The sequence below is a fragment of the Perca fluviatilis genome, chromosome 19 (assembly GCF_010015445.1).
Source record: "Perca fluviatilis chromosome 19, GENO_Pfluv_1.0, whole genome shotgun sequence".
Taxonomy (NCBI): Eukaryota; Metazoa; Chordata; class Actinopteri; order Perciformes; family Percidae; genus Perca; species Perca fluviatilis.
In genome coordinates this window covers 33,981,511-34,008,618 of record NC_053130.1, presented here as the reverse complement: position 1 = coordinate 34,008,618, position 27,108 = coordinate 33,981,511, and the positions used below count along the sequence as shown (strand labels likewise).

Genomic DNA, 27,108 nt, shown 5'->3' with positions numbered 1-27,108 from the left:
TTTTGGAGTGTATTACTGGAATTACTTTGGTTTCATTCTGTGCACATGGAATTAAATGATACAATACTTATGACTTAAGCATATAGGTTTAGGACATGATGTTATCTGTTCTGACATACAGTGTGAAAGCGTTTGTACATTTGGTAGTAAAGATCCATTGTTGTGGTCTCAGTTGAGGTTGTGTGTAACAGAAGTTCAAACATTTTAAATTTGTGTTGCATTTTGTGTCAAAGCAACAAGAAATGTGTTAATTGTATAGCCTACACAGACGGATGTTGTGCTAACTGAGTTTAGGAAAGCTGTTAAAAGTATTGAACAAATTGTTATAGTAATGGCTAAAAAAATGGCAAAAGATATAGCCTTTGGAAGCATATTGGAGCATTTCTGATTCATTGTTGTGAGTTATACTGAGCTAACACTCAGCCACGCGATAAAGAAGAGTCCTTTTTGTTGTAGTGGAATCTTGGTTTATGCTAATTAAATAAATAAAAGACAATAGTTATTGTATAGTGTAATACTGACTGTTGTTAGTGTTCCTGTAGGTCATCGTGTAGTAATAAGTGACATTAGCCTCTTTCCAACCAAGTAGTCACAGGAACGTAGTTCTAGGAACAGTCCACTTCTAAACAGTTCTACTAACTACTCTCCCCCAAAACCAGTTTTTCCATTTGCATTCACAGTGGCCAAGTGGCCATAGGGACTGGTAGGAGGGTTAGGGGAGTGACGCAAGCATGGCAACGGTCTTTATAGCGTCGTCACTTGACTTTAGCGCCACATACAACACAACAATTTGTCTTATGAGTTAGCATACATAGGCGCATTGCAACATATAGTGGAGAATATGTACTGTTTGTGTTTCAGACGTTGCTAGGTTACTAAAGCCCAAGACACACCAACCCAATAATCGACCGTTGGACAGTCTGGGGAGGTTGGTGACTCGAGTCTGTTCGATGTGTCGTCGGCGTTCATTTTGGCCGATTTGACTTGTTGAATCAGAAGGCGGGCACACACACAGTCGGACTCAAATGACCCATCTGATTGGTAGAGTGCTAACCCGGAAACGAGGAGCTGACTGACGGGATGAGCGTGACTAGAGTCTCTCAACATCGGACGAAAATCTTTTAAACTGACCTTTGTTGTTTCCAACAGACCAGACCCAGGTGACGCGTTCGTCCAATCAGCTGCCGGTTTTCATTTTTGGGCGACAATACAGATTAGCGCCACCTGCTGTTATGGAAACATATTACGTCTCGTCGCTTTGGTGTGTTCCGAGGCACTTTTTTGACCAACTCGGGGAGACTGATCAGTCACACTGCCTTTTCTGCCGACGGTCGGCCGTCTGGTCGGTGTGTCATGACCATAAGGGTTCCTATGCGGAAAAGGGAAAAGGAAAAAGACCCTGCCCTGAAGTAGGAGCTGAAAGAGTTACAGGAACTGCGGTCAGAGGAACTTAATAATCCCCAAAAAAGGGTTCTAGGAACGTTTTGTTCTAGGAACTGCAAAAATCCCTCCGGTCAAAAAGGGACTAGTGTTTCTGTTGGGAGACAAATGACAAAAGAGTGGATTCGGAGATGTGTAGTAAGTGTTTTGGTTGCATCGGTGCATTTTGGATGTGAGGTGAAAGGGTTGTGCTGAGCTGAATGTCAGTAAAGAGAAATGTGTGTTGCCAATGGTAAAGAACTCTGAGTGTTCTCCGTTATTAGGTCTTGTAGGGTTTGTTGATGACCTTGTCAATCCATCGCAGGAACCTGCTAACACGCGTGTACACCCCGGGGAATGAGGGGTTACCGCAGCCATGACCCCAGGAGATGACTCCCGTCAGCACCCAACGGCCCCCCTCCCCCTGGCAAACCAGTGGACCCCCACTGTCACCCTGGCAACTGTCCACACGGTGGTGCTCCGACAGGCTCCCGGCACACAGCATGCGGCTGGTGAAGCGATCACTGTATCGCTTCTTACACTTCCAGGCTGGAAGCAGGGGGACCCAGGCCTGGAGCAGAGTCCGGGAGTACTCCGAGTCTGACAGAAAAAAACAACAAGTCTCATTTATACAAGAGTATAGTAATGTGAAATTACTGAGTAGAAGATAGCTAACAGAAATACAAATAATGGCTTTACAATAAGGTACACAAAAATGTAGTAACGAATGAGGAACGAATGATGAGCGATTGGTTAGTTAATGATAAGTTACTGGTAAACAGGCTGGTAGTTACTGTATTAATGAACGAGGAATGAATGGTTAGTAGTAGTTACTGATTAACTGTGATTCAGCCCTAATGATTAGTTACTGTATGCTATGCCAATGCTTCACAAATGGTAGTCAAACCTTAACTAATCATTCATTAAAGGACAAATCCGGCGCAAAATGAACCTAGGGGTTAATAACACAGGTACCTTAATTGAATGTGACCAGTTTTAGTGCAAACCGCTAATTAGCTTATATAGATAGACATAGGGGCACAAAATCGCTATTTCTACACCACTAACTACAACAAAATAGCACCACACTTCCACAGTAGCATACTGAGGGTCCCTACATGTAAACCCAAGCATTGAGAACTTGTAAGTGTACAGACAGTTTATTAAAAAGATAGTTTAATGAACAGCACTGTCTTTCTAAACTATCTTTTAATAAACTGTCTGTTCTCAATGCTTGGGTTTACATGTAGGGACCCTCATTATGCTACCGTGGAAGTGTGGTGCTATTTTGAGCCTTGTTAGTGGTGTAGAAATAAGAGATTTCTTTTTACTTCTTCCTTCCCCCGACGACTAGCGTTATAAGCTAATTAGAGGGTGGTGCGAGTCACTTGAGTCACTTGAGTCAGTATTGATAGGCGAGCTCGACCTAATTGCATTTTAATATACTACACCCAACCTTTATTTATTCGATAGGACAGCTTAGACATGAAAGGGGAGAGAGAGGGGGAATGGCATGCAGCAAAGGGCTGCAGGTCGGAACCAAACCTGTGGCCTCTGCGGCGAGGACTGAGCCTCTGTACATGGGGCGCACGCTCTACTAGGTGAGCTACCCAGGCACCCGTAGTAGTTATTAATATATAAATAAAATGTCTAGGTGAAAGGGTTGCAAAGACCTGCTGTATCTCTGTGCAGGACATACAGAAATGAAGCTGTTATCTCTTCATCTGACTCAACAAACTGGCATATATACCACAATGATGTAATGCTCCTTTAAGTCGTTGCCTGGTTGATGTCAACGAGCCATCATGTGTGATTTAGATACTAATGGTAAAATATTTCTTACACGTTAAGATTAAATCCTAATGTAATGTGATTTCATTTAAACAGGGACGATGCACGATTAAGTAGGTAAAACAATCAATATTCAATGCAAGTCAAGTACAACCATCAGAATATACACACACACACACACCGATGGAGAATTACGTTGTACAATGTGATTCCGTAGAGGCCATGCGATGGTCCAGGCAGTGACGTTACCTGTGATGCCCCAGCCGGTGATCACGCAGGCAGCAGGCCTCTTCTCCCACTTGCTGCCTGGCTCTGGCAGACACACGGCACCAGTGTGAGGGTTGAATGCCACACAGTTGCCCTCTGTGCCTTTGAGCCGCAGCAGGGCGATGTCGTACTCCCAGCCCTGGCTGCGGTACTTCCTGTGGATAACGATGCGTTCCGGTGACAAGGTGCGTTCAAAGTCATCCTGCTCCTCAGTATGGTAGTCGCCCAGGCGCAAAACGTAGCGGGTCGGGTCTCTGCCAAATCTGGAGGCGCAAAGCAAATTTGGAAATGATAGTTTTGATAAATGCCCATTATTTAGTATGTAACCCATTACATTAGATGGCATAGCATAACCTACAAAAAACAAAAAAATCTAAACACTGAAGTGAGTTGATTGGATTCCTAATTACTTTTAAATGTAAGTGACTCAAATTACTTTTCATTTTTGGTTAAACATAACATGTACAGGGTAAGCAATGCAACTAAATAAGTTTTACAGTTTACAGAGTGACCAGATTCACAAATCCTGCCAAAATGTGTGTCCATTTGGGTGACATTATTACCTTGACAAGCAATCAAAAACATAAATGTTGGATACAAAATGTAAACATTTACAGATTTCATTAATGCATAGCTGGACAGGACTACGTGAGCCTATCAACGAGAGGGACACATGATAACTGGTGGCCGTTAGAGGGAGCTGTCTCCTACCTCTTGAAGCAGTGGGCGGCCGTCACAACCCAGCAGGGGCTGATGAGTGATGCTCCACACAGAGGATGGTTTCCTTTAGACTGAGACCTGAGCCACAGAGACACCTGCCAGGGCCACTCGCCTCTGAAATCACACACACACACACACACACACACACACACACACACACACACACACACACACACACACACACACACACACACACACACACACACACACACACACACACACACACACACAAAATATAGCTACTACAACGTCACTGCTGCTTAGTGTAACTAGGGTTACTTAGATCCTTTTTTGATAGAGCAGCTAAGACATGAAAGGGGCGAGAGAGGGGGAATGACATGCAGAAAAGGGCCGCAGGTCGGAATTGAACCTGCAGCCGCTGCGACAAGGACTGAGCCTCTGTACATGGGGCACACGCTCTACTAGGTGAACTACCCAGGCGCCCTATCTTTAAAGCTTTTTCACCTCCCCTGCACAATCTTTTACCTTGTATCAAGCCTTATTGTTGTTTATTTTTTAATAATGTGTGAATAAACTAAACTAATTACACCTGTGTTGGTGTTCCATTGATGTACAAGCTTAAAGAGACATTGAATTTGTACATTTGTAAGTGTGTATACATCTAAATACCTTCCAGTGGAGAGTGTTGCGTGCGTATACTAACCTCAGTGACTTATCCCCTCCTATAATCCTGCGTCGACGACGCTGGTTATTGAGTCGTTGGCCACAGGTCTGCATTGCCACGGCAGCATCCCCCAAAGGATCCAGGGTGTAGTCACAGATGACGCCTGCATCCTCACTGTGGCGACAGTCATGGCTATCCTGACCCACAGCTGGACACTGGCCTAAGGACATCTCAGTGCCCGAGCATCGAACGTTGTCCAGATGGATGGGACCTTGCCCCTCACCAAAGTACGCCATGGACCGAGCTTTAGCCACACCGCTGGGCGGTCAACACACAAAGACACACAGCATCATTATTAATTGCTGTATGCTGCTAGCATGCCTAAAAATATCCAAATCACACGACAGATTTCCATGAAACTTTCTAAGCAAGTTAATGCTCCCAAGATGATGAACCCGTTCCATTTTAGACACTGCATGAGCTTTTGTCTAGCTTCCTTAGCCAAGTGCATCAGAGGTGTAATCATACTAACGTGAATCCCAGCTGTCTGCAAACTACAGCCGCATTGACATCATTCCAGCCATCATCACACACGCTTCCCCACTGGCCGTTAATGAAGACCTCCACTCTACCCTCCTTCCTGCTCTCTCCAGCAACCAAACGCACCAGAGGGCCTGCAAAGAGACATTACAGGGAAAACGTGCCTTGATTAAAGTTATTCATGCCCTGAGGTTTTCAGATTTACCCTTTACACCTTTACAAGGGTAATACAAACAAATCTCATAAGCAGAAAAGGCAACTGCATTCCCTTAATAGTAGGGTTGGGTATTGTTTGGATTCTTTCCGATACCGACAACTGTCGGCGACACTGAAGAACAGCTTATTCATTCCTTGCTAAGGCCATACGGTCAAAATTAAATGATTTATTAAAAATTTAATAATAACTTATTTTACTAGTAAATTGCTGGTAAACAACAAAAACAACCACTAGATGGGAAAAGGGTATTTTACAATAACTTGAATGCACCACGAGACTGGCGAGGCGAGTTTCAAGTGAACTTGTCTGTGATGTTTTTCCGACAACGGTTGCTGCAGACTGTTGTACGTCCCGGTGTTGGGAGTCCTCTCCAGTGAAATACAGTCCCACTTTACACCGTTTAGCTGTCAGCATTTAAACCGTGTTTAATCCAGCTGCTAGCTAACGGTAGGCTAACGTTACCTGTGTGACATCTAGTGTAGTGTTAACTAACGTCACGTGCAGCGATGTTTCTGTTGCCTCTAACGTGCATTTCGGAGCATCAGAGAGCAGCGCAGACATTGAAGTGGCACCAACATGAGGCGCCAAAATCTGCGTTGCTATTCGGTCCGGTAGATACCAACACCGGTGCCGTATTAGCACCGGGTCTCTGTACCCAACCCTACTCAATAGCCACTAGGGTTGGGCATCATTTGGATTTTAATGATTCTGATTCCAATTGCGATTCTTCCTTTCGATTCCAGTTCTTATCGATTTTCGATTCCGATTCTTTGAGGAGGTGGAGTTGAAACGGGTCACATGCTTATTTCACAAATAAGAGGAAAGTTTTATTTTGATTCAAATGTAGGTTGCAGTTTTACCGGGCTTTTCAACGTAAAATAAAGCCACACTGGAGCGCTGCTTACTGTGCTCCGTGGCTGCAACACAACAAGTGCCTGGCTGCTACGGAAACCAAAACGCGCATGTTAAATTTGGAACCCATGATCAGATTGGAAACCAAATCCTCCAAACGATTCCAAACGATTCCAATAAAGAAACGATTCCACTGGAATCATAATTTTTGAAACGATTCCAAGTAGGAATCGGTTCTCGAAGGACAACCCTAATGTTGTCACACCAATGTGTGTACTTACCAATAGAAGGCAAAAGGCTGAGTATCTCATTGGTATCACCTCCCCTCTCACAGCGGACACCTACATCCTCACTGTGGGAGCAGTCATGTTGGCCCCACTCAGAGTGGGTGCAGGCCAGTAAGCTGGCCTCTGTTCCCCGACACTGCACCTCGTCCAGCAGGATCAGCCCACGACCTTCTTCATAGACCCCGTCAGGAGCCACCGTCGCTCGGCCTCTGCAGACAAGGCACAATAGAACATCTATCTGTCTATGGACACTCATTGTAATGGTGTGAAGAGCAACATCATCAAAACTTTGATTAATGTGAGAAACACTTCTATGCAAATAACTATGTATGCCAAATCTTTATTTAGGTTGCAGAAATGACAGAAATAATATAATTTCCTATTGATTACAGATTAAGTTTGATTCAATTAGTACTGATTTTCTCCAGAATTTGAAGGATTTGAAGGCCTTGGGCATACTGGTGATTTGTGTTTTAGTTGAACTGATCTAATAAGTTAGTTTTGTTCATTTTCATTCTGTAACCCCTTGTGCTTGCTTGAGGGTTTAAACGGTATCCCAAGGAATGCCTTGAGATCTCACAGAATAAGTAGGAGGGGGGCACCTGGACTACCTTATTGACCTCTTTCACACCAATGACCAGGGTCAGCCTGGAGTTATCAGACTCTTCTTTTGTCAATTCAAACCAACCCCAGTCAACACGGGTTGATGACAATTCATATATACGACCTGGATCACAACCGGGAGCGATGCATTTTAATTAACCCACGTTGCTGGAAACGGGCGAGGCAGTTTACACGTCATATTCAGTGAACAGCTAACGTCACTGTCTGATTGTTTTACAGCGGTTAAGTTCTAATGCACCAATAAATAACCATCAAACACTCAACAGATGACTTTGTGGAGACACAGCAAGTTTAATTCTCCTCCTATGCATTTTATTCATTGCAGCTGCAGCAGTAAACAAGGAAGTAGACTATTATCAATTTATTACTATTTTAGGACGAGAGGAGAACATTTCTCTTTGTTCGATAACATTAAAATTAATGTTAGGCTTTCCTGTCGGCTTCTCGCCAGAAAGAGAGATTTGAGGGAGCCAGTGGACACACTAAACTACCGGCTGTAGACCTGTGTGTTGTGCGAGCGAGAGAGCGTGCTGTGACAGAGAATTTAACATTATTTTCCGATTGTTTCACAGCAGTTTTGTGTCATGACTGTGTGCTCCCATTTCCAACCAATGGCATGATTTTCCCCGCCCCGGCTGTTGAGTGACGCTGGTGGTTTGCAATTCCAATTGAAATCGACCCACCTCTCGACCTGGGTCGCCAAGCCGAGTCGGTCAATGCGGGTTGACCCTTTTAAGCCCAAAATCAACCCTGGTTGCAAAACATTTTTTCCCACTATGGCCACACCAAGAACCGCCCTTCAATAGCTGCTCGATTGGTTGGGGTTAGGCATTGACCTTGAGTGGTTAAAGTTAGGATAGCCGATTGGTCAGGGGATAGGACCTTTACAAATCAGGTATAGTAGCTATTGAAGGGCAGGTCTTGGCGTGGCCATAGTGGGGAAAAATAATATTGCACCCTGGTTCAACCCTGGTTGATCCCTCAGTGCTAAAGCGTTTAAGCCTTCTGCTACCACCTCCGGAACCCAGATATGAGGCAGAAAAATAGATGGATAGATTGATAAGGCTTAGTACAAATATGTTGTTCAATGTTTGTAGGGTTAAAAAAAAAGACTTTCATTTTGCTTTATCAGGTAAAAGAAACCATTAGTTCTTGGTAAGAATGGTCACCTGCAGACATGGTTGTTCATCCCTACTTTAGATTGATTTAAAAACATAGGGAAGTACACAATCTCCTAAGGCGGAGAGGTGTTTCGTAGTGACACAGATGTAGTGATGCACTGACCTGAAGCCCAGCTGCCTACACACTACCTGGGCGTTGAGCTCAGTCCAGTTGTCATCACACACAGTGCCCCATTCTCCCTGGTGGTAAATCTCCACGCGTCCCTCCCAGTGACTGTCTGCAGCCACCAGACGAACTGCACCGTCTGCTGCCACACAGGAAAACACTAATGCTTAATTAGATCACATACTCAGGGCAGTGCATTGCAAATCTCATCTGTTTTAGTGTTGGTGTTAGTGGTCTCTTTTAGCTCGGTTAAGATCACAACATGTCTGGGAGAATTCTCAGTCTTTAAAGTCATTGGATATCTAGAAGTCGTCAGTCAAATGCAAATGAACTTGCTGTAGATTCTTAAAAATGTTTCGCCACCACTCCCAGGCAATTAACCACTGTAGGGTTGTTAACATACAGCAAGGAATGCACAGGCCCTTACACTAGAGCCACAAAACACCCACTGAACATGGGCCAACATGGGAGGTCCAACTCCTTGGGTCAAGACGCAGCAGTCTACCTACATGTAAAGGACATCTTTGATTACAACAACGTACAAATTTTGGACAGAGAAGACAACAACAACAACAAGCCCAACAAGACTTAGGCTTTACAGCCATGCTAGTGGCTCTGTGAGGCTGTACTTAGGCACTTACGCAGTTCCTGGGCTAAATGCTAATGGCAACAAAATTCTAACAAGGGGATGTATGGCAGGTATAGTATTTACCCTGTTCAACTTAGTTTAACATGTTAGTATGCTCACATTTGTAGCAATAAACACATTACGGTACATTACAGCTGAGGCTGATTGCAATGCAATTAGTTTTTCAAATATTTGGTTCTAGTATTGGACAAAATTTGAGGAAATAATAAGGGTTCACCAAAGTTATTACAAAATTCATTCTGCGGGGAACGTAAAAGTCTATAGCAAATTTCATTCATCCTTCAAGAATTGTCACTCAAAATCAAAAATGTAAACCTTGTGGTTGTGCTAGAGGAAAGTCAAATGATGTCCCAAGTCTGCAGGATACATTCACTGGGGTCCATAAATGTCTGTCCAAAAAGTCATGGCAATCTAATAGTTGTTGAGATATTTCTGTCTCAGATATTTCAAAGTGGTAGACCAACCAAACAAGTGACCGACTGACAGACATTTGAATGGAACCTCTAAATAACGTCCTGGGGACGCTCAGAAATCAAGACTCAAAAGTCAATCAGCAGTACAACCTGGAGAAATTGAGAAAGGTTCAACCATTGACTGTAAAGATAATGGAAGAAGCTTTCGGGTATGAAAAGTGAACGCAAAAGTGCCTTAAACCTGCCGTAAATCATGCTTGTTTTGGTTTCTTTTGTTATTTTTTGTTAAAGAACTTGAAACAGATTGGAGGAAAACCTGATCATCACTTTTCCGATTCTCTACACTACCTTTGGTCACATACGCACCTGCCTGACAAAAGAGGTGTGCAAAAAGCTTTCCTACGTTGCACCGATTCTCTACACTAAAACTTTAACAAACTACCGGGACTTAAATGAGAAAATTGTGAAAAGAAACATAAAATAAACTAATTAACTACTTTCATATGCTCCCATATAGTGGCAAAGGGAGAAAAAACATTCGCAGCTGAGTATGTAAAACGTGCTTGAGAGTCGTGACATCTCCTCCCAGACGGTTTTAACTCCCTTTCACACCTTTAATAATGTGACTCTGACCTGACAGCCATGTCACCTAACGAAAGGTGATGACAGGTGATGGCTGTGATGACTCTCACAGCCATTTTCCACCGGGCAGTCCAAATGGCTTTGACTTCCCACAGGACTGATTACAGTGTTGTGTAATATGAATATGTGAGTTAGTGTGTTTCCTTCCTTGGCTCTGACCTGTGTATGGGTTGCAGGACACCCCTGCATCTTTCATTTGGTCACAGTTGTGTTGGTCCCAGATGTCATGAGGACACTCCTCCAGGGATAGTTCATTGCCTGAACACTCAACCCCAACCAGGAAGATGGGACCCGCATTCTGGCCAGAGTGGGCCCATGTCCACGCCTTGGCCACGCCCCTGGTAGTCAGGACAAAAAAAAACACAACCTTTACGTTTACTGTAGCACAGTGGTTCACAACTCCCAGAATAATTGGTGTTCGAGAACCCCCACCCCCCTCAACAACGAGAGAGAGCTGCAAACCGCTGTAAACAGCTGTTTCTACACACCTCCCCCTGCGGATTTCAACTGATTTTTGTGAATGCTCTGATTAATACATACAAAAAATGCTTTGCTTTAATGACAGTTTAGTTTTAGTTTTAGCTGCTAGCACCTAGCCTTGTCCAATGTGCTCCAGGCTCTGTGGATTTCTGTTGTCTCCCCCGACCCACCTTCAGACCCCTTTCTGTGTTCCAGGACCTCCTGATTTACAAAGGAAGCACTGAATATACCACATGAAATATACCAAACTCACAAAGTAATGCAAAAACATTATTCCCCAGTCTAGAATATGTTATAAAAAAAAATTCTCCCCAACTATCTGGCGATCCCCAGAAATTTTCTTCAAGAAATTTGAGAACCACTGCTGTAGCATATAGTCAATTACAACATAAATGATGTCATATATTAATACAATGAGGATGAATGCTATCATGAGGGGCTATGCGCACTTCATATGCAGTCTACAATACTATATTTAACACTGTATGTTGTTGCACTTGGTGTTTCGACTCAGTCAGCATTGTGGGTATATCACAAAACCACCATCAAACACCCAGTGGGAAAAGTACCCAGCATGCAATTGTGCAACACAAAACACATCCAAGTGTGTCTTAATGCAAATTTACAGTAATGTTAGGATGCCAAATATAGTTGTTAGAATAAAGTAATGAACAATTTAAAGACAGCAGGAGAATACTTCCTGAGTTGCGTTATTGTGTGTGCTGGTGCATAAGAAACTGGAGAATTAATCAGGGCACGGACAAAGGCCAATGGATGTTATAGAAGCTAAAATATTTTAGAAACAGAATACAGTATAAGAAGAACACTTTTTTTCTAGGAGTCAGGGGACATCAGGGGAGCATTTTTGCAACAATATCTATGCAAATCAATGTCATAAACATTTAGTGTCAAAAATGATGTCAGCATCATGTCATTTAAATATTTGGCGCCTAGCAGAACAGCTTAATGAAAAAATGAAAATGAGGCTTTTTTAAACAATTTTAACTACTGATGGAAAACAGAAAAATACACGGACCAATATGATGTTGTGTTTCTCTAAACACCATATTAAAGGGTAGCCACCGTTTTTATCAACGTGGACCCTATGTTCCTATGTTTTTGTGTCTAAGTGACTGATGGGAACAACAATCTTTGACACTGGTCTAGTATTAAGAGAGATCTCTGCAGTCGGCGGTTTGATAAAGTACTTATTGGACTTTAACTTATCATTGCACTTACAATAACGAGCGTAGTTGTCCTCAATTTAGGTCATCCTGTACGTCCTATCTCTGTTTTTTCCTGCTAAGCGCAGGGCAGAGCCCCAGTGTCTCCGCAAAATATTCTCAGGAAGGAACAGATTGGACAGATAGTCTAGCTAGCTGTCTGGATTTATCCTGCAGAGATCTGAGGAGCAGTTAACCATAGTCCGGCCAAAAAGAGTGAAATCTGGCTAAAATTTTGGCGGCAACGGAACAATCCCGGAAGTGGAAACATCGTAGATAAAAAAGGGGGGGGAAAAAAAAAAAAAAATAAAAAAAAAAAAAATAGGGAAAAGGCAAATAATAGAAGAGCTAGAACAGTCTGGTAAATTCAAAAAAGTACATCACTTTACTGTAATGCTGCCTTTAAAACCAATAAAAGACAACACTTATGTCATATCACGATATTACGATATCCAAAATCTAAGACGATATCTAGTCTCATATCACGATATCAATATAATATTGATATATTGCCCAGCCCTAGAATAGGATATTCCTAAATTCATTCCTCACTCGTTCCTTAGTAACAACTGACATTTTTGTGTACCGCTTGTTGTAAAGTGTTACCATTTATTCTATTCATCTTTTGTACACTTCTCTCAGAGTAGTTTTGCCACAATATATTGATATTGATACATGAAGTTAATGATTGGCACTTGTGATGGTAGACAGGTAGACTGTCTACACTTTTAAAGAATAAAGGGAAACGTACTTTCTGTCGCCCCCATGAGGAATTCTAAGTAATGACAACAAAACTGTCGGTGCGTCCACATCATACAAGTTGCTAGTAGCCAAGGAGGACACGGAGGATTAAAAGAACACGACGGACTCTTCAGAAGAGGTCATTATCTTCCCTCGAGTTTCTGCGCGAGAAAGTCACCGGACGCCACAATCTTCTGAACAAAGTCCTACTGAGAAATCCAGAGAGTGTTGTGTGGAGCTGATAGTCTTAATTAGATTAATTAATTTGTAGCAACTCATTTGGCAATGGCTTGAATGTAACGGACATTCATTATTATAAAAAAGTTACGCACTAAAGCTTTTAACTGAAGGAATTTCACTCAGAAGACATGCCAATAGTTTGCTCCTGACATTATTGGTGTAGTAGTAGCACAGCAGTTGTGTCTTACCCCAGGCCCAACTGTCGGCACACCACCTCAGCATCAGTGTCATCCCACCGGTCATTGCAAATTGTTCCCCATTTGCCATCACGGTACAACTCGACGCGCCCCTCAAAGTCCTCCAGGCCTCCCACCAGCCTCAAAGGGATGCCAGTGCCTGAGAAACAAAAGGTAAAACTTAAACCAATAATACACATACTGTTTTTGGATTTTCCTAAAAAAGGTTATTTGAATTGGGACAAATGTGAAATCAGCAAACTTGTTTATTTCTGTTGTCCTGTTCAGCCGTAACTACGTTTGAAGATATATAGTTGAACAGGAGTGGAGGGCCGACCTATCTGACATCTCTCCTGTGCTTATTTTCTGTCCTGTGTTGTTTGCTAGCATCTTTGATAAACCAAATCTAGCGTTAGGAAGAGCAATATCTCTCCGCCGGTCGGACTGACTGCTAGTTTGGGTGGTGTCATTTTCTTGAGTCTTTGGCCCAACAGGTAAATTAGCTCTCCAAGCTGTTGACAGGAAAGCATCAAACATGCGTTTTAGATGAAGGAGATGAGAGTAAGTTATATCCAGTTGTTCCGCTTCCCAGTTTGCTAAGCATGGTTAAATTGCATGCACGGGACGCAGGAGCAGGGGTGTAGTGCAACAGGTGTTGTGCCAAAAAGTGATCGACTGCCATTGACCGACTGCTGTCCACGGGAGTGTGTGCAGCATGTTCAGGCTGTATTGCCCAGTTTCTATATGTCTACAGCTGCATTTCTCTGGATCAAACAACCATAACATGCAACTACACTTTCTGTCCGTGGTAATAGCAAAGATATGGGTTTGTGAAACTTTAACCTTTCGTGTGACAGAATAATTACTTCTTACTTACTACACTATTACGACCAAATAAGTGTTTGCTGTTTACAGTGTAACCAGGGACGACAATAACGTGATTAGGCAATAATAAAAGCCTATTTTTCCACTGGAATTTGTGTTTGGTAGGCCTATGTCTAATATCCTTGTTTATATTTGGAAAATATACTGTATACTAGCCTAGCCTATAATTAACACGGTGTACTGGTGGGTTATATCAAATAAAGTAGCCTATCCTTCTTGCCGTTATGCTTATGACTACATTATTTTACTTGCCCTGTGCCAAGTCCAGTCATTTTTACCAGTTGAAATATGTATTAAACCGCCTACACATGATCCACAGCAAAACCACGAGGTAGGGCGCAGAGCAAAGAGGCAAAGCGCAGCGCAGGAACCTTCTGGAATTGGTTGCGCCCATGGTTGCGCCTTGAAAGGTTAGCGACAACTAGGTCAAAGTTTAAATAATTTCAAGTTAAAGCGCAAAGCAGCAATTCTGAGCGGTGAACGATGCCAGGGGTCGCGCAGCGCCTAGTTCTGTAGCACCTCTCTCCATAGGAAATCAATGGAATGGCCCGCGCAGAGCGGTTTTACTGCCTATCATGTGTAGGCAGCTTTAGCCTAAAGTAATATATATATATATATATATATATATATATATATATATAGTATAGTAGTAATATAGTCGATATAGAATGAACTTTTTACTTGCCAAAAAGTGATTGCAGCCTTTAGGCCTACTTATTGACTGAAAGGTTTTTTCTGGCTCAAAATTATTTTGATTTCATTCATGAGGGTTATATTAACATTTTGTCAAAATAATTCAGCAGAGGCAGGGATATGTAGACCAGAAAGAGGGAAATCCCACGCACTGCCCGCCCCCGCACAATACATTTGTTAATATTTATCAGTGATGTATTGCTTTATATAATCTGAGGTGACACATAGTTCTCACCTTCAGGCTCAGCACAAACCACCCCTGCTTCGTTGCCATGGTTACAGTCGCTGGTGACAAACTTCCTGCTCCGGCACTCCAGCAGGGAATTCTCATTACCACGGCAACCCAGACGCTCATAGTGGAAGACGGAACCTGGGCCAAAGTAGGATTGCCGCAGGGCTGTACCGATCTCACTGCATGGACAGCAGATACACAGAGAGACTCTTCTTTTAAACACACATGAATGCTCCTACCCTCACAGAAAACACCCTACAGGGCAATGGAAAAGTCAGGTTAAAAAGACTTTTAAGTATTTAAAAGAATGGCAGCTACTGTGTCTACTCATACTAAGCCCAATGCAATTGCAGCACAATGCAAACATGTTGACGTGATTTGATTTTCCCAAAAAAGCAGGAAAAAAACATGTTAATGAAAAGCAGAACATAACCGAGCTCTTCTTCAACATGCCTCATGTTGTTTTCACTCTTCATTGTGAGTAGAGGCCTGTAGCAGAAAACCCAAGCAGCCCAAGCTGACAAATCCCTGTACCTTGAAGTGGTATCTCCGTAGCTCTTAGCTCCGAAATGTAGTTTTAATCTACCCTAATCTACAGCATAGCTAGAATTGCTAAATGTGTTGGTTTCTTAGCAATGCCATGACCTCTCACTAATGTCACTGAGCAGTCATAACAAGGATTTTAGATATCAAAACAGGCAAATATGGGACAGTTCTGTGTAAAAGGTACAAGATTGCCCTTTGAAATGTAGTGAAGCAAAAAAACAAACATGTACAGGTCATTTATAGTAGTATTTTAAACTAAACTGCAAACCAAGTTTGTAGGCAGTGATTCAAATTAAATTTGCAACTAAATTGAAAAAAGTCTGATTGGTTGTAGCTTTGTCAGCAGCGACTTCATTGGTTTTGACTAGTCGTCTCCATGTGTGTATTGTCATAAGAAACATGTTTGGCTCTGTGAGACTGCCCTCACCCCAGTCCGAGCTGTCTGCATATGACGCTGGCATCACGGTTGGTCCAGTGTGTATCACATACTGCCCCCCACTGGCCATTCAGATACACCTCCAGGCGCCCGCTATTGCTGGATGACCCCCCCACCAATCTGGCTGCACCTGCAAATGACACACAAGTAAACCTGTTACAATACGTTATTAGTTTGGTACCCTTAATGAGTGCATTGGCCATTGTTCTGTCAACTGGCCGTCTGAAATTCCATCCATCCATCCATCCATCCATCCAGCCATCCAAAAATCCACTAATCCACAAATCCACAAATCCACAAATCCATTCATCCATCCATCTATCCATCCATCCATCCATCCATTCACAAATCCATCCATCCATCCATCCATCCATTTACAGATCCAATAATCTATCCATCCACAAATCCATCATCCATCCATCCATCCATCCATCCATCCATCCATCCATCCATCCATCCATCCATCCACAAATACACAAGTCCATCCACAAATCCATCCATCCATCCAGCCACAAATCAATCAATCAATCCATCCATCCATCCATCCATCCATCCATCCATCACCTAGGTTCCCCCCTTCAGCTCACCCTGATGGCAGTCGCAGTAGGCCCAGCCGATGGCACCTGAGTTCTGCCTGAAAAAGCACCAGGGGTTGGCCTCTCGGTCTGGGTTTCGGCAGAAGCTGTGGTCCCCCAGACCTCGGCCTGGGTACTGCTGCATGTAATCTGGGAAGTCTGTCCACTTCAGGCAGGGGGAGCCTGAGTCCGTGTGGGAAACTGAGCCATTATAGTAGCCCAGATCTGTAAAGCCTTCTGAACAGGAGAGTGGAGCTGCAGACACAGACCAGGTCATGCACATTACATGAAGAGCAACAAAACAATGAGCTTAGAGAAGATAGAATTATTAAAAACACAAGCGAGATCAAATCTAGTAGGATGCGTAAGTAACTCTTTACAAACACATTTTCTCTCATTGAAGAATTTTACCACACAAACAGTGGGACCCAACGTTGGTGATTTTTTCGTTTTGTCGAACATCTTGGTTCAGAGCAAGATTTGGATTTGTAGAGGCAATGTGTCATGTGTTTCAATGTGTTTTATTTGGGGTTTAGTCGGAGTAGTTGGGTTCTCCTTTTCCTGACATGTTTCTTTTCTCATTGTAGATTTCTGCTGTGCATAGTTAGTTGAGTTTTTTGATTTGGCACCAATGGTGGGTCCTTTGCCCCTTCTAGTGTTTAAGTTGGCCTATCACAAGAACTCACTACAGTAAATGTTGTACACAGTGTTGGGGAGTAACGGAATACATGTACCGGCGTTACGTATTCAGAATACAAATTATGAGTAACTGTATTCCATTACAGTTACAATTTAAATAGTTGGTATTTAGAATACAGTTACATTGTTGAAATCAATGGATTACATGACGATACTACAAGTTTATTCACTCTGACTAAATTAAGGCAACTCCATGTATTTCCCAGAAGCCCCGATATGAAAACAAAAACATTAGCTATATTTGTGTGATCAGTCACAATGGAGTCGGAACCGGCACGACAAAACCAGGGCAGGAATGCGTTTCTATCTTGGAAATTCAAACAGCATTTCACATTAAAGAACGAACAGGGAGAATGAAATATAACTGTGCAGTGCAACCTCTGCTAACCAGCAACCAACCTCCTTTCAGCGTCCAAATTACTCCACCTCCAACCTGAAGAAGCATCTTAAAGTAAATTATTTTTTTAATTAGCCAAGGGTAGTCGTCTGCTGTAGTTTTACTGTTCACCTTGCTATTTTATAGTTGACGTGCGACTTTACATTCTCCTATGTGCTGATTTACTAGCTCCAGAGCTGTTGAAAGACTGACTAGCCCCGTTTGACATGCTAGCTAACGTTAGTTAAAATTAGCTCGTGGTAGCTACGAGTGCGGTTATATTTTTGTAGTATGCAGTTCGGGACTACAAATACAACAATCTATCTGCTTGTTCAGGTACACATTCAGCTAGTTGGAATAGAAGAACACACCAGATTAGGCCTGTTTAGTAAGCTGTATGTGATGGCCGCATTCCTACACTTATAAAATGCAATTTAATGCGGAAGTAATCCAAGTATTCAGAATACGTTACTCAGATTGAGTAACGTAACGGAATACGTTACAAATTACATTTGTGAGCATGTATTCTGTATTCTGTATACGTTTTGAAAGTATCCTTCCCAACACTGGTTGTACATACACTTACTTACACGTATGCCAGTATAAAAAGACTCTGAAACTGCAGTGTAGGCCTGGGCCAATTGGCGATCAGATCGTAAAGTATATTGACGACTAAGGAATGATTGGCAATTGTTTTTTCTCTCACGCCAATGTTAAACTAAACTAAAATGTTATTAAAAAAAAATCACTATAATCTCTGAGACCGGCTGATCAGCACGATGACAAGTGAATTTTTAATCCTTAACCAAATAATGCAATTTCTGATGTGTGTGTGTGTGTGTGTATCTGTCTGTGTGTCCAACTGCACTAACTAGCGGTAGATGTTCCATATGAGCCTTGCTGGACGTGTGGACGTCAACACCGGCGTCAACACTTTGACTTCAACATGATTTGAACAGACTGACTGTAATGGAGTAGCGAGCACATTCTATTGTGAAAAATTGCCAACAAAAACTACACAGCCGGACATGTTCCTGCAGGAATATGTGATCCGAAATTGGAGAGAAATTACAACAGACTTTAGACAGTGTTTATTTGACATACTTTTCGTACACTTCACTGTAACTTTTATTCCTGTATTTTATACCTGTCTTATTCTATTTTAGCTTTTTAAATGTTCTATCCACTCTAATGAATGTGGATAAACTAAATGCTCAGCTGCTCAAATGATCACTGCTTTTTAACACGGAGCATTTCTCCATTAGGTTCTTTATTTTTTTCTACATTAGGATCCTGAGTTTTCACATTTCATGAGTGGGATGAGAAGCCGCTTTAGAACTCCTCCTCGGGTTATGGGAACCTGGAGTGATTTTTAAAAACAAGTTCTATGATGCTGGAGTACATGTTCAACATGACACATGCATCTGGTGGGCAGATGGTGGTTTAACAAGACAATGCTGAAATGCAGGTGGAGAGACCTAATGGCAACCAGAAGCACTGCCAACTGTAAAACTGATCTATAAAGCTGCTTCCTGTGCAGACATTATGAGACTAGTTCACACACAGACAAGAGCAAGAACAACCCCGACTTACTCAAAACAGTCTCCTACAGTCAATCACTCAACATTTGCACATGTAGATTCTTGCAGATACCAACACAGCTGCCAAGCATAAAATACTAAACAGTCAACTCATCCATATTTCAATGGGAGCATCTGACGGGCATGAAGTCAATGAGCTTTTGTTTCCATTAGTGGTGGAGCCTCATTGCCATAAATCATGAAGCATGAAAATCAGGTAATCTACAGGGACTTTACTGCTTTAACTGTGACTGTGAGCTCTAGGCACAGGATGGATACACAGGCTGCTGCTGCCGGTGGTGGCGGTAAAACGCTAAACCATACTGGTTTATTGTATACAGACATGCTGTGACTGGAGGACATGATGGCTGATGGGACAGGGAGGGCTGGAAAGAACAACGGACAGAAGGAGCATGAAGGCTACAGTATAATGTCGGCTGCAAGCTAGATTAGACTGTCTGCGAAGGTAAAGATTAAGGTGCTATACAAATAAAATGTATTATTATATTATTATATTGAGACCACACATTAATCAAGACTTAAACATGACCCTTACCTGCACTCTGCACAATATTCAAGTGCCCAACCTCAGTGACCTATGGAAGAAATAGCACATCATGGAAGAAATAAGAGTTTGAAATCATGATTCACAAGCAGAATGCAGAGGAGTTATCAAGCATTTTTACATTAGATTATTCAAATATGGAGCAAAGAGGGAGAAGGGTTTTTTCCCCTCAGCTCAGTGCAAACCATTCAAACCTGATAAGGAGGCCACCTGTTGTACACAAACATATACACATGAAGTTGTCTACATAGACTTAGAGACGGCCAGTCTACCAAATCATAAAGCGTACAGTAATGACTACGGAAACCAGAGTTATAAATTGTACAGCAATGTGGTGCACTGAATCTAACAAGTGGAGTGTACAAGAGGCATGTACAACAACATTACCCAAGACACTTAAAAAGGTAGTTTGTTTCCCCGTCTAACATGTTAAAACAAGCCTTATTTTAAAAATAAAAACCTATCCTTATTTCAGCTTCTTCACAAGATTTTGTTATAAAGACAAAGAACATATGGAGTTGGAGTTTATATTTATCTATATTTCGGCCAAAAATACCTAAGCATACAGATGGTCAGCGCATAAGGTGCTATATTGTGCTGTGTGAGTCGTTTAAGATGTATCTGTACATGTAGTAATATGCTTTGACACGTCTTGCTGAGAAACTGCATCTCCATTGTAATCCATTATAACTGTGTTCATAACAATCTGACTCCAGCTGACATTTTCAATACGTGCGAGCGAGCTGCAAACTTTTCAGAGCCGCCGTTGAAGCCTGCAGGTGTTGAGTGTTTTATGTTTTTGGAGGAGTATTCCTTTAATGTTAGTTGCTGTAGTGTAAGATTTTAGCCGAGGCTCATTGGTGTTACTGCTCCATATTCTTTTTTTATTTTTGGTTGCTGCTCTCATTTTGTTGTAATATTGTGGCGAGCTGCGTAGAAGGATTCACTCACCCAACACACACACACACACATACATACACACACACACACACACACACACACACACACACACACACACACACACACACACACACACACACACACAGGTCTTGGTCATGGTAACCACATTGTAAATTAACAACACTAATGCACACTAACCCTACCACACGGACACTAAAACCCACATAAAATAAATACACACCCTTTAAAACCATTAAAACACCTGTACATTACAACAGGAACAGTCCATAGAGACAGTGTGCATTTAGGTTCCATCCACACCAGAGGGGAAAAAAATTAATTGCTCTCCATTGACTTTATTATTGCCTAAAGGTGCCTCCTTGTCAATTCCCTCTACTAGCAAACACCAGAAAAATGCCTAAAAGCTGCCGTGTGGTGGGATGCGCTTCCAACAGGCTTACAGTAAGAGCCCATAACAAAGTTTTTATAAGCTGCCGAACTGAAAAACTGAGCTTTTAGGAAGACAAAAGTAGATACAGGCAGTGAGTGACAGGAAGAATGGGAAAACTGTGGGATCCTGAAACTCAGTACGCCTAACGTTACGTGTGCACTGACATCTGTCTTCACATATATCAGTTTTAGGCTGTATATTTATTACTAAGTCTAAGTAAGCTAAAACATTTTGACAGTATGCAATAGTGGAATGTGGAAAAATTATAACGTTATGCAGGATTATGTTTGCAAGTGCCTTGGCTGGCTAACACATAGCTAACATTAGCTTACTAACAGCTAACTAGCTCTCTGGTAGACATAGGTTGCAAAAATAATCCTTTGACTTGGTTAAATCAAGTACTTTTAGGTAGCTTTCGGGTATTTTGTTAGCGTTTCAGCTAGTGCTGTCAAACGATTAAAATATTTAATCGTATTAATGTCATAATTAACTTGCAATTAATCGCACATTTTTATCTATTCTAAATGTCCCTTGATTTCTTTTTGTCCCATTATTTTTTCTCATTTTAATGCTCTTATCAACATGGAAAAGTGGATTGGCTTGCTTTGTGCTTTTGTCGCCTGGCTTTGAGGGGAGGGAGAATTGGCATCAGGTGTGTGCTCGGCCATCAGGTGGTATTTCAGACTGGACGAGCTGCGATGATAGCTCAGTTCACAACCACCAAACACACACATCACTTTGGTCTTGTCAATGGAACCATTTGGCAACTTTTTAAAAGAAACTTTCCATTCAGAATCTTATTGGCGTCCATTTCGGTGTCTCACGCTCGCCATCCACTCAAAACCTAACGTTAGCCTGCTACTCTTTGGCCGGCTCGTGAGCCCAAACAAGTGTGTGCGGCGTGCCTGTTTTATTGTTTCCGGTCTAGCTAGAGCCGGTGTGGTGTTGTAGTTTTTCTAACGTTACTAGTTGTTGCAACAGCATGTGAAAAAAACTACAAAGTTTGCTAGGCCAAAAAGAACATTAATCTCGCGATAAAAAAATTGACGCCGTTAAAATGGGTTTGCGTTAACGCCGTTAACACGTTTAACTGACAGCACTAGTTTCAGCCCTTGTGGTCGGTGGGAGTAATTTGCTCGCAGCACCTGAGAAGCCCCGTGGTGAGGAGCAGAGAGTTCGCCTGGAGTTCGCTCAGAGTTGGAGTAATATCAAGTAGCAGCAGTAGCAGTGCTAAGCTAGGCTAGATGGAGCCGGTTACCTCTAGGATTTGTGCTAAGCTAGGCTAGATGGAGCCGGTTACCTCCAGGATCTGTGCTAAGCTAGGCTAGATGGAGCCGGTTACCTCCAGGATCTGGGCTAAGCTAGGCTAGATGGAGCCGGTTACCTCTAGGATTTGTGCTAAGCTAGGCTAGATGGAGCTGGTTACCTCTAGGATTTGTGCTAAGCTAGGCTAGATGGAGCCGGTTACCTCCAGGATCTGTGCTAAGCTAGGCTAGATGGAGCCGGTTACCTCTAGGATTTGTGCTAAGCTAGGCTAGATGGAGCCGGTTACCTCTAGGATTTGTGCTAAGCTAGGCTAGATGGAGCCGGTTACCTCCAGGATCTGTGCTAAGCTAGGCTAGCGGTGGGTGCGTCAGACAGAGTTACGACACTCACGGAGATGAGAAGGGTATGTATGGACTTATCTAACTCTGGGGGATACGGGGAATAAGACAAAGTCCCAATAAGTCGGCGTGTTCCTTTAAAGAAAAGAATGTTGTTTGAGGTAAAATAAGTATGTTTGTTACCTAACTTAAGTTTCACATTCACAGGGGACACAAAACATTTCTCAAACTGTGGTTCACTTTAACACTTATCTGCAATGATGTGTTATGAATAAAAATTAGTGTACACTTTGACCTGCTGATAATATGAAGCAAACAGACCAGCCACCAATGAAATCAGGACCAGACAGACTGTTGGAGTTTTGTTATGTTTTGTAATACTCCAGCACGTTGAATCTGAACTGAAACCATGACCTAAAGTGCTGACTCTCAGCTTGAATTGGTTCAATTTGAAGCTGTTTGATGTATACTGGGTGAAAAATGCAGGAATTACAGCCCTGTCACCATGATTTGTTGTCAACTATTAAATTATTCGCCAACTATTTTGATGATCGGTTAGTCAGTTTGAGTAATTTTTAAAGGAAATAAGCCTTACTTATTTGATTCCAGCTTCTTAAATGTGAATATTGTCTGGTGTCTTCTCTCCTCTGTGACAGGAAACTGAATATCTTTCAGTTGTAGACAAAACAAGACATTTGAGGTCATCATCTCAGGCTTTTTGGGAAACACTGATTGACATTTTGCACCATTTTTTCTGTCATTTTACAGAACAAACAACTAATCCCCTATCAAGAAAATAATTAAAAGATTAATCGACAATGAAAATAATCGTGATTTGCAACCTTCTTTTCACACATAACATACCAAAGCTATAAATCATCTACTTACTTATTACTACTCTTCTTCTGTTTAACATCTACATGCTTCCACTGGCTCAGACTATGGAAAACAACAAAATAAATTATCATAGTTATGCGGACGACACACAAATTTACATAACCTTATCGCCAGGGGACTATAGTCCAATACAAAAACTGGCTAAGTGCATTGAACAAATTAACGACTGGATGTGCCAGAACTTTCTTAAATTAAATGAAGAAAAAAACTGAGGTGGTTGTTTTTGGAGCTAAACAGGAACGATTAAAAGTCAGCGCTCAGCTTCAAACGACAATGTTAAAAACAACAGACAAAGCCAGAAATCTTGGTGTAGTCATGGACTCAGACCTGAATTTCAACAGCCACATTAAAACAATTAAAAAATCAGCCTATTATCACCTTAAAAATATATCAAGGGTTAAAGGACTTATGTCTCAGCAGGATTTGGAAAAACATGTCCATGCTTTTATCTTCAGTAGACTTGACTACTGTAACGGTGTCTTTACAGGTCTCCCTAAAAAATCAATCAGACAGCTGCAGCTGATTCAGAACGCTGCTGCTCCAGTCCTCATTAAGACCAACAAAGTGGATAACATCACTCCAGTACTGAAGTCTTTAGGCTTAGGCTTCCAGTGCCTCAAAGAATTGATTTCAAAATACTTTTGCTGGTTTATAAATCACTAAATGGTTTATAATACATTTGTGATCTGCTGGTACACTATGACCCCCCCAGACCTCTCAGGTGGTCTGGGACAGGTCTGCTTGCTGTCCCCAGAGTCAGAACTAAACAGGGGGAAGCAGCGTTCAGTTTTTATGCTCCACATATCTGGAACAAACTCCCAGAAAACTGCAGGTCGGCCGCAACTCTCAGTTCTTTTAAATCAAGGCTGAAGACCTTAATTTTTCATGTTGTCTTTCTTTAAATAATTAATTTCTTATACTGAAGTTGCATTGTTGAAACTGAATGACAATCTATATATATATATATATATATATATATATATATATATATATATATATATATATATATATATAAGACCGGTGGGAACGGCAAGGATTGCGGGTGGATTACGTGTATAGAGCAACGACTTATACATTGTCCCATACTAGCAGCCTAAAATCTCTTATTTTATCTGCTTTTATATTTTTAATTGTTTTTAACTGCTATTTAATGTTTAATTTCTTATACTGCACTGTAACTTCTTTCTCGTATTTTATCTGTTTTTAATTTTCTATTCATTTTTAACTGCTCTTTAATGTTTTATGTAAAGCACTTTGAATTGCCCTGTTGCTGAAATGTGCTCTACAAATAAAGCTGCCTTGCCTTACTGCACTTGTTGCATGTGCATGTCTATAGTCTACTGTTCTTAAGGCGGGGAGGTGTGTGTAGCACAGACTCGTTTCGAAACTTAAATTAGGAAAAAGCTAGAAGTCAGGTCATCTGCAACAATGACAACCCAGTCAAATATCTGATTCTGAAATGCTTTCATTTACACACGATTGGCAGTCCAGTCTGTATGACATAGTCAATAGAAGCTGTAAAGTGAAACAGATCACATCACCAAGTAAATACTCTTCAATGTGTTGTTATCTGAGCCTGGCTTAGACTATAAAGATATGGAGAGAAGGGTAAGGGTTAGGTGGTAAAAGTGTTACAAGGGTTCCCACTGTGCCCTCCCCAGCGCATGGCTTTCTTTTTCCCTTCTGAAGTTGCTGCTTTTGGTTGTATTCAAGTCAAGTGAGTTTTATTGTCATTTCAACCATATACAGTGTATATAGTGAGACGAAACGTTTCAGCACGGATCCAGTGGTGTTACACGCTGAGCACGCTGTTACATTTTAAATATATAGAAATGACATATGAGACAGGCTACATGTAGACATTATAGATTATACATAAACTTATAAAATTATACTTAAAGTACAGCATTTAAGACAGAGAAGGGACAGGACAGACAACAGACAACAAAAGACAGGACATAAGTAGACTTGTAACAGAGCACTCATTGTTATAATAATAATTGTTAGGTTCACCGTGAGGTGGAGGTAGAATATATAGAATTTAGCAGCAGAAAAAAGTGCAGGAGTGCATATCATTATTATTAGCACCCACCTCTGGTTTCCACAAGGGATTTATCAACTTTACACTTACTTACTTATGTTCGACTTACAGTATATTCCATCTGTTCATCTGATGCTGAGTGAGAGTGAGGATCTGACGTGGCTCTATCAGTTTAACTTGTTTTAAGTTAGGGACACTGTGTGTAAGATGTTTTCTGTATTATCTGACAGGTCTTATAGTTTCCAGTCCCAGGAAATAACTCATACTGAATGTCACTGTAAATTATTCTAAAGGTTCCTGGAAAGGAAATTGGATGCCCTCACGTATGCTGCACAGTGAGTCAAACTGTAATGTGATTTGATTTAAAACAGGGACAATGTACAATTAAACATAAAGCTTGTGTAAGAACAAGGACAGATGCACTGCACTAGGTTGTAGCACAATTGTTATTTCCCACCCGTAGTCCCTGGCAGGTATAGGTACAACATTAGTATACATGCACAGACTATTGAAAATACACGTCGTATTGATCCTTTTTATTTGTTTTATGCAATGTTCAATAACTGTCAAGAACTCGGGCGGACTGTTGGCTTGTTGATGTTATTTCAACAGACAGACCCAGTCCAGGGTGCCTCGGATTATTGTCTCTATTTTCCCTAATTAGAATAGGGTTGCAGGTCACCGATTAATCGGTTGATTATTTTCTCGAATAATGGATTAGTTATTTGCTCTATGCAATGTCAGAAAACGGTGAAAAATGTGGATGAAGATGACGTCCTCAAATGTCTCGTTTTGTCCACATCTTAAAGATATTCAGTTTCCTGTCCCAGAGGAGAGAAGAAACTAGAACAATATTCACATTTAACAAGCTGACTCCAATTGATCGATTATCAAAATGGCGATTCATTTAATATATGACAACTAATAAACTCATCTTTGCAGCTCTAAATTAGAAATTCTTTTCAGGAAACTTTCTATACAATGACTAGGAATTGACGGAGCCCTAGAATAAAGTCAGTCAGTCAGTCCAGTTCACTAGAGCCTATATGAAGCTAAAACAGTCCTCCGTGACAAAGGCCGGTCCAGGCTACATGACACACCGTAAACATCATCTTTATATTTGGCAGCGGCGGCGGTAAGCAGCCCGCTTACCTCTGCAGACACACACAGGGCCAGCAAGAGACAGCAGGGGACGAACCCGGGCACGGCTTTCTTCCGGTCCATCCTGCAGAAGGAACCATCTCCTCCCACACCTTCACCGGCTCACCCCGCCTTCTGATGCCTGCTAATCTGTCCTCTCCGGCCCGGTATTAGATGAGAAATTGACGGGTAAACACATTCAGAGACCCCAGCTGTGGTCCGCTCTTAACTCAGCTCCAGACATTCAACACGCTCTGGAGCTAAAAATGACGCGCTGTTGGCGAGGAAACGAGAC

The 27,108-nt window shown here is 41.8% G+C and overlaps 1 protein-coding gene across 3 annotated transcripts; it reads right to left on the bottom strand.

The window, feature by feature from the left end:
* Positions 1–1,257: 1,257 nt before the first annotated feature.
* On the bottom strand, positions 1,258–27,108 carry si:ch211-51a6.2 (neurotrypsin). Of its 3 annotated transcripts, none has more exons than XM_039784489.1 (14): positions 26,826–27,108; positions 19,772–19,811; positions 16,573–16,815; positions 15,977–16,115; positions 15,007–15,182; positions 13,206–13,353; positions 10,493–10,671; positions 8,627–8,771; positions 6,713–6,927; positions 5,355–5,496; positions 4,862–5,140; positions 4,189–4,311; positions 3,460–3,740; positions 1,258–2,019 (listed from the first exon to the last, which is right to left on the bottom strand). In XM_039784489.1, the coding sequence occupies exons 1-14, from the start codon at positions 26,895–26,897 to the stop codon at positions 1,700–1,702; spliced, it is 2,502 nt and encodes an 833-aa protein (XP_039640423.1). In that variant the 5' UTR covers positions 26,898–27,108; the 3' UTR covers positions 1,258–1,699. The 3 variants fall into 3 exon arrangements, with proteins under 3 accessions (XP_039640423.1, XP_039640422.1, XP_039640424.1); XM_039784488.1 differs by having other exon boundaries at positions 3,406–3,740; positions 8,627–8,768; XM_039784490.1 differs by having other exon boundaries at positions 8,627–8,768.